At 35.4% G+C, this 8566-nt stretch overlaps 1 protein-coding gene across 3 annotated transcripts; it reads left to right on the top strand.

The window, feature by feature from the left end:
* Positions 1-221: 221 nt before the first annotated feature.
* HESO1 (Nucleotidyltransferase family protein) lies at positions 222-8309 on the top strand. 3 transcript variants are annotated; one of them, XM_085753281.1, is made up of 9 exons: positions 222-357; positions 2238-2507; positions 4587-4751; positions 5206-5384; positions 5477-5572; positions 6176-6245; positions 6494-6624; positions 7208-7318; positions 7480-8309. In XM_085753281.1, exons 2-9 carry the CDS (start codon positions 2369-2371, stop codon positions 8026-8028), a joined length of 1440 nt encoding a protein of 479 aa, XP_085609407.1. In that variant the 5' UTR covers positions 222-357; positions 2238-2368; the 3' UTR covers positions 8029-8309. The 3 variants fall into 3 exon arrangements, with proteins under 3 accessions (XP_085609407.1, XP_085609408.1, XP_085609409.1); XM_085753282.1 differs by having other exon boundaries at positions 2235-2507; XM_085753283.1 differs by having other exon boundaries at positions 222-472.
* The last annotated feature ends 257 nt before the right edge of the window (positions 8310-8566 follow it).

Raw genomic sequence — 8566 nt, 5'->3', positions numbered from 1 at the left:
AAAAGTATCTATATACCTAATTTAACTAATGATAGTCGATATATACTAATTTAAAGTAAATTTTCCAATTCAAAAAGTCAACCTAAAAAATTTACCACTAGTACAAATATTTGTGAGTGAGATCACAAAAATTCTCAAAGAATCATTCCCCAAACAAAGTAGATTCAATGATAGGCCCAAAAAAGGTACTATGAAAGTTCCATGAAAGTTACCTAAATCCCACTTCTTCTTCTTCTTGTTGAATAATGCTTGAAAATCATCACACTCCACACAACACTTCTTCCTTTCAAAGTACAAAGAAGAACAAGAACTCAATACCCTTTTTCCCGCCTCCAAATCCAACGACTGAATGAAAAGGTAACTATGTAAAGTTCTTGTAATAGAATCAACAAAACCCTTCTTCCTAAGTAACGTTACTCTTGTACGGTTATCACTGTTTTTACTGCTTCATTGTTCATACTCACCGTAACGAGTAAAGTTGCTTCTTTTATCACTCTTTGTAATGCCAATTACAATTTTAGCAATGACCCTTTATTATTTTTCACCGATTTTCCCATTTGAAGGGTTACATTTGCTTGATTGTGGTTTTTTTATTAGTGCTGTATGTTTCTATATTGATGATCTTTTTGGGTTTTTATTTATTTTTTAAAAATTATTTAGGTGCTCTTTGATTGGTTTGTTTGTATTCTTGTTGATTGTGATTTCTTTTTTAGTTATGGGCTTGTGTGGTTGAGTTGGATTGAGAAAAATTGGAATTTTGTGGAATTATGTGATTTCTGTTCTTGATTTTGTGTTTGGTATGATTATTAGTTAGAAGTAGTTTTTATAGGCAGGATTATTGATTGATCTTAGTTCATAGATGAGATCAAGGAATCATGTTAATGTGGCAACATTAATCGTTTTTTATAAGAATTTATGAGAGAGCAAGTAACACTGGCACCAATCAAATAGTGTTGATACTTGGTAGCCTTTTTCTGTTGAGATGCATAGGTTCATGGTAATGGGTCAACCTGAATTGTAACTTGATTGAATATTTTGGAGTCCAAAATATTTAGGATAACGGTGGGAGTCGGATCGTATTTATGTATTCTTTGTAATGTTGAACCGGTACAGTAAGGGAGTGATAGGGTTTCTCAGTGTATCGATGCGGCGCTCTATATCTGTTTTCCTGAAAGAATTTAGAAACTCTCTTATTGTTCGTTGATGGGCAGGGATTCTCTCCCGTGAGAAATCCACTGCAGGCTGTACAGTGTTAATCCATACGGTTCATTAATTTTTAATAATGTGACCTGCATGGTTTAAATATAAATTGAGTGGGGGAGATCACTGGTTGGAAATTTCACGGGAGACAATTTCCTTCCCTCGTTGACGTAGGTTACATTGACTAAACCATGTAGAATACGTGTGCATTCGACTATAATTCTGTTTTTTTCTCTAATTCTGTCGTAACACTTCGCTTTTAAGCTTCCAAGATTCTCTACCGTTGTGTCGATTGTGGATTATATGTATCAGGTAGCTTTTTGTGATTGCGCATGATAGCGTTTTTATGCGGACGCGCATTGAATCACATTAATGGACCGACTCGGATAGTAACCCGGCCCAATATTTTGGTTTTGGAGCGCAAATATTAAGGAGTACAATGCAAACCAACCCCTTTATATATATTCCTTGTAATTCCGAACCAGTACGATAAGGATACTAGGGTTTCTCAGAGTATCATTGCGGCTCTCTTATCTATTTTCCGGAGAGAAGTAAGAATCTCTCTCCCTGTCCGCGTGGATGTAGGTCAAATTGACCAAACCATGTAAAATCTGTTTGCATTTTTCTTGTTCATTCTGCTATGATTCTGTTTATTCTCTTATTCTGTCATAACACTTTGACTTCAAACCTCCTCCTAATTTTGTAATGTTGTGTTTGATAACTTAGATATAGTTATCCATGTCATTTATTGATTATAGGTAGCTAGTTGTGATTGTGCTTGATGCTTGGGTCAAAACCCTAAATACGAAATAAACATCGTATTAATTGTTTGTCATGTCTAGATACCTTCTGATGTTGGTATCATGGGGGGAAACCAACAAGATTTGATTTTGAAGGATTATGAATTATCAATTAATTAAATGATTTTATATTCTCATCCATGTAAATATTCATGTCAGGTTTCATGTTTAACTGTATGTTGAATTTAATAGACCACATAGTTCAGTCTCTAACTTTATGAACAATTGCACCAGCAGGGATTTCAAAGGACATGAGGCGTGTTTCAAGATGCATATGCTTGTAGATTTGTGATCCTATTGCTTTCATTTTGTTCACTTAGTTCTGCAAACCATTGTCGTTACTATTGGGAGTCACTGAGACACAGAAAATGAATTCACATAGTATGTTGGGCGTTGTTTTAACTGATATACTTCGGACGGTGACACCCTCACAAGAAGATTGGGAGATACGGCTTGCAATTATTAATGATTTGCGAAGCGCTGCTGAATCCGTGGAGAGTCTGAGAGGTAAATTTCTAAAAGTTTTGTTTCTGCCTCCTTAAATGTAGAACTTGATTAGGTGTTGATTTAACACTAAAGCTAAGTAAGATAAAAGGTTCATAAATGAATTGATATTCCATAAAAATGGAAGGATTCTCTTTTATTTATATTACGATGCCTATGGATAAGTATTTTTGCTGGTTTGAACCTTAAAAGCTAATTTGATTGGATCAAACCAAGGTTATCACTTATCAAGATCTAGATTTAAATAGTAAAATCTTACAATTTTGCGATCCTACTCACCCACCCCTTCCGATCTGACTTGCACGCAAGATCCCCTTTTTGAGCAAGATTGATGCAAGATGGTTTCAAAATTGTTTTTGGATCCTGAAATTGCAAGATTGTGCGTGATCCTGAGTGTTTTTGGGCTCGGATTTACTCGGATCATGCACGACCCAGTTGAGTTGAAATGAAGAAACCCAATATTTTTTTGTTCGAACTGCATTATCTCCCTCTAACAACCATCTCTGCCTTTCACTCTCTCGCGACTTGGTGATTGCTCTGTGTATATGTCTTGGGGCTCAGTTTTTTGTTTTTTGGATCAATACTGCATTCATGATTTGATCTAGGCTTTTAAGTATTTTTTTTTGTAGACTTGGTTGTTTCATGTTTATTTGCATAGTTTTTTTGGGGACTTAGTTGTTTTATGTCTAAGCTTTAGAGTATTTTTATTTTTTGTTTTTTTTTTTATGGACTTGGTTGTTCTATTTTTAAACTAGTGAACTTTTATGCACTATATACTAATATTTTCATTTTGGTTGGATCTTACAATCGTGGTTACAATCTTACATTTTGTGATCTTGCTATCCCCCTCCCGATCCTACTAAACTTACAAGAGGATCTTTTGACCGTAGTTGCGATCTTGCATGATGCGATATTGCTACCCACCTTCCGATCTTGGTCAAAATCTTGATCCTGACAACCTTGGATCAAACAGTTTGATAGCATATGTTCTAGGCTAACTAAAGACACGTTTTCTGTATATGGTGAAAGAAGATCCATGCAGGGGCTAATTACATTATTTTAAATGTTTTGATTAGCATGAGTTTTTTATGTGCATATAATTGCATAGTTTTGATACTCATAATTGAATATACAAGAGTCATTAAATCACTATAATGTGTCTCATTGCTGTGGCCCAGTAACAGGATCAGACCTATGTGGCAGGGATGACTAGCTCCCTCTGTTTTATTCAGAGCTTTCTCTTTGTATACATATAATTGATTATTTTCTTAAATGTCTTTGATCAATATTTTAAAACATTTGATATTAACACATTCTCTAACACACATTTTCCAACACTCCTTCTATTGTTTGATATTCATGTATGGAGGAGGGTTTTTGACGTTTCAATTGATTATGTCATTCATCCTATATAATTTTTCCTTTATCTCCTGTTAAACACATGTATAAATTTTCTGTCCTGGGAAATTTTAAAGGTTGAAGATTAGCCTTACTCTGCAAACAACATATCATTTAACTTTGTTATTATTGTTAATCTTATTTTATAGTCCTTAATGAATCTATCCTCGAGATATCTCAAGGTTCTATCACAGTATCACGATGACGATTACACAGTTGTACTAAATTTTTCTATTCTCATAAATAATCTAAAGAATGGAAAGAACCCACTTGGGTTGGTCTGGTAGTGTTGGCTTGGGACCTTCGAGTTTGCTCCTCTCAAGGTCTCAGGTTCTATTCTCAAAAAAAAAAAAAAAATCTAAAGAATGGAAAGATACCATATACCAACTTGTAGGAAATAACTTCACATTAGCTTGAAGGTTTCTCCAATAAATAATGGAAATTAAGATGAATTGTATTATCTTGTGCTCAAAACAACTTTTCAAACATTTAATTTTTATTGTTTGCCATGAGTACAACCAACTTTGAAACAAATGTGTTAAATTCACTTACCATGAAGTTTTATACTCTGTATGAAGTTGTCTTATAATAGGCTTGGGGTCCTGAATCTTATAGTAGCATGCAAATTATTTGTTTCAGTTATGAAATTTAAGAATTTAAAATTGCACTCAATTTTTGGAACAGGGGCAACTGTTGAACCATTTGGGTCAGTTGTATCTAATCTCTTCACGCGATGGGGTGACTTGGATATTTCAATCCAGTTATTAAATGGTTCCCATATTGGATCTGCTGGGAGAAAACAAAAACAAACGTTGCTCGTAAATTTTCTCAAAGCTTTGAGGATGAAAGGTAATTTCTTCTACTTGAAACTTCTGTCGCATGGAAGTTGGTACAATTTTTTTGTATCCGTTACCTTTTAAAATTTGGAAATGAGGCCTGACTCAGTCCTGCAAAACTGGCCTGATTCTCCTAAATTTAAAAATACAAATAATACATGCACCAAATGGGTTTACACTAGCATATTATGCAACTATTTTAGAGAGCACTTATTAGTAATAGTGACTTGTGCAAGTACAAATTTGGTTTCTTAATTCACCTTGAAATGTTCCTTCCTAGTAATTTTAAAAACTATTTTTGAATATTTTTTCCTATAGATTTTAGAGCTCTATAAGTAGTGCTTATTAAGCATAACATGTCTTGTTACTTTAGAGTTTTATAACCATAATTAGCAAAAAGGAATGCATGAAATTTACAAGTTTATTTGATATGTCCTAATACATTTGGCAATAACACTGATTTACAGGTGGATACATGAACTTTCAGTTCATCCCCAGTGCAAGAGTTCCCATTCTAAAATTTAAAAGTGTCCGACAAGGCATATCTTGTGATGTTTCGATCAATAACCTGTCGGGCTTGATGAAATCCAAATTCTTGCTTTGGATCAACAGGATAGATGGCCGCTTTCATGATCTGGTTGTAGTGGTACGTTCTTGTGGCTGAAGTTTCAATAACTTGGGTGGCTGTTCTGGGCTAACAATTGCTTGGGTTTGATTCATTCTTTCTGGCTTGTGTAGGTGAAGGAGTGGGCCAAAGCACATAAAATCAATAACTCTAAGACTGGAAGTTTCAACTCCTTTACGCTCAGTTTACTTGTAATCTTCCACCTTCAGGTACCTCTCTGCTTCTGCATATTTCTTTATGTGGTGATATTTTTCTATCCTTATTTGCGTTTGCCATTTTTTGGGGGGTGGTCAATGTAGCAGATTCTTGGAAATATTTGTGTATTATACTTATTATCATTTAAGTTATTTATTTAGGATTGATTTTTTTGCTAGAATGTTATGCCTTTTCTGTGTACTTTCTGTCATATCTCCCTCCCTACATGAAATAGACCCTCAACCATTTGATAGTGCCTTCAGTCTCTTGGTCCCTTTTTTGATTTTCAACCCTCCGGTTCTTAGGGAAAAGGGACACTAGTAATCCAAAGTTCGGGTGGAAGGTAAGTAAAGTCTAGAGAATGATTGTTCTAGGCAAAACTTCAACTCAGGTACTCATGATCGATTCAACATTCACTGAAATTCATTAACCTGTGAGCTCAACCACTTGGTTTCAATCTTGTAAAAACTGCTAGGTGCTTGGTTCAGTTTGAAGATTTGTAACAAGTTAACATGTTGATGCTTCCGCTTTAATATGTTTTGTCTGTTGGTTGTCTTCTGCGAATAAGAAATGGATCTTTGTCTTCTGATGCATGGAACATTTTCTTTCATTTTCAGACATGTGCTCCTGCAATTTTACCACCACTGAAAGATATATACCCTTACAATATGGTGGATGAGCTGAGAGGTACATTTCATCTCTGATTTCAAGCATGAAGTATCACTATTCTATACGTTGAGATGTTGGGGCAAATTTTATAGGAGCTAAAACTGTTTTTGGAAAGTTGAAATATATGCTTTTCTTTTAGATGTTCATGTTGTGTGCATGCTTCAATGTTAAGAAATTTGTACATGCACTGCTTTTAGGGATTGAGTTATTAGGTCTAATCCATTATCAGTTCTTATATAACCATTGTCTTGATGTAATTCCCGCAGGTGTTAGAGCTGATGCAGAGAATCTTATTGCAGAAACCTGTGCTGCCAACATAAACAGGTTCATATCAAACAAGTCCAGGCCAATTAACAGAAAATCTTTGCCTGAACTTTTTATTGATTTCCAAAGAAAGGTAAATTTTTCTCTTCTTGACATACTTTTAGTATCAGCGAAAGACATTTCTATGCTCTCTCCATTGAACATCTGGCATTCTTATGTGCACATACGGTTCATAGCTGATAACTTTTAGATTACCTGTCTCTCTCCCTAATCTGTTAAAATTCCAATTAGAAGTTGCAGTGATAAATATTATGTTCTTTTAATGAAAAGCAAACAATATGGACTTGATAGTGAATTTCTTCAAACTATAACATAGCCCTCTTGGCATTTTTTATTTTATTGATTTCCAAAGAAAGGTAAATTTTTCTCTTCTTGACATACTTTTAGTATCAGCGAAAGACATTTCTATGCTCTCTCCATTTAACATCTGGCATTCTTATGTGCACATACAGTTCATAGCTGATAACTTTTAGATTACCTGTCTCTTTCCCTAATCTGTTAAAATTCCAATTAGAAGTTGCAGTGATAAATATTATGTACTTTTAATGAAAAGCAAACAGTATGGACTTGATAGTGAATTTCTTCAAACTATAACATAGCCCTCTTGGCATTTTTTATTTACTATAATGATCAGAGCATGTTTTATGATCCCGCAGTTTGCTCAGATCGATGAATGGGCCTCAGAGATCGGAATTTGCACTTATAGTGGACAGTGGGAACAGATAAAGAACAACATGAGATGGTTGCCTAAGACTTACGCAATATTCGTAATACTCTTCTCACTTGAACTATATCTTTCTCTTACCATTTTTCTGTGCGATTGGGGATAGACTATGTTTAATTACTCGCACAAAAATGTTTGGTTCCCCTTGTCTTATTCTCCTGCTCTGCTATTGATATTTCTTGTATTTGAATTTTACTTGGTTAGGTTGAGGATCCTTTTGAGCAACCGGAGAATTCAGCAAGATCTGTCGGCACAAAACAGCTGAAAAAGATAGCTGAAGCATTTGTAGGGACTTACAGCTTACTTGTATCAAAAAATCAGAATCAAAACTCTCTTCTGACACAGCTAGCACCAGCACATGTGTGGAGTCTTATTGCCAGGCCTGTCATTCCAAATTATAATGTCAGGCCTGCCATTCCAAATTATAATGTCAGGCCTGCCATTCCAAATTACAACGGAGGTTACTCTCATCCAACTCATCCACAGCCACAGGGGCAAAGGGGCGTGTTCCCACACCCAAAGTCACAGCGCCATTTTCAAAATGGCAGGCAAGGTGCAAGCTCCAACGGTTCAACGTCAAAGCAAGGAGCAAACTCCAACGGTGCAACTTCAAATCCAGAAGCAAGCTCCAATGGTGCAACTTCAAAGCAAGGAGCAAGCTCCAACGGTGCAACTTCAACAGTACCTGCTAAAGCACGTCAAGGTCCACAGCAGCAGGCATGGAGACCAAAGGCTCCAAATCCAATGGCATAGCCAAAATACAGAAGGGAGTATATGTTTAGCTAGTCAGCAGTTATGAATAACTGTTGTTTTTTGTTTACTTCTTGTTAATAGAAGTAATTGACATCACCGGATTTCTCGGGTTACAAGTCAATTGGCATAATTTTTGGGTCTTGTGGATTAAAGGATTGTTACCCAATTATATTAATATTACTTGACATTTTGGCGGGGATTATATGCAATTATTGTATTAGACAATTCTGAACTTGTGCTACTATTCAATGCATACAAGAGTTTGCTTGCGACCCAAACAACTTGATTTGCTTTTCGTTACTAATTACAGTTGCATTGCAAGAGTATAGTGCTACTATTATAAGGTTAATTACGGATAGCATAATATAATATAGATAGCATAAGTTTGACCAGGGTTTTTTTTGGACAGTCCCACTCACACTCCCTGTTTTGTTCCAATCTCCCCTTCCCCTTGGCTTCATTTTACCAATTTTTGGACAGTCCTATAGTATATAGTATAGCCTATTTTTCTCTGTTTTGCAGGTATCTAGAACATTAA

Source organism: Medicago sativa, chromosome 3 (genome assembly GCF_051527215.1).
Source record: "Medicago sativa cultivar Bolivia chromosome 3, Bolivia_mono, whole genome shotgun sequence".
NCBI classification, from domain to species: Eukaryota; Viridiplantae; Streptophyta; class Magnoliopsida; order Fabales; family Fabaceae; genus Medicago; species Medicago sativa.
The sequence above is the reverse complement of the archived record's forward strand: the minus strand, read 5'-3'. Positions and strand labels throughout refer to the sequence as shown.

Excerpts from the sequence above, each read along its gene's own strand:
- HESO1 (XM_085753281.1), top strand. The coding sequence starts at position 2,369 with ATGAATTCACATAGTATGTTGGGCGTTGTTTTAACTGATATACTTCGG. Across the intron at positions 4,752-5,205 it reads CAAAGCTTTGAGGATGAAAG|GTGGATACATGAACTTTCAG; the intron begins GTAATTTCTTCT and ends ACTGATTTACAG. Across the intron at positions 5,573-6,175 it reads TTGTAATCTTCCACCTTCAG|ACATGTGCTCCTGCAATTTT; the intron begins GTACCTCTCTGC and ends TTTCATTTTCAG.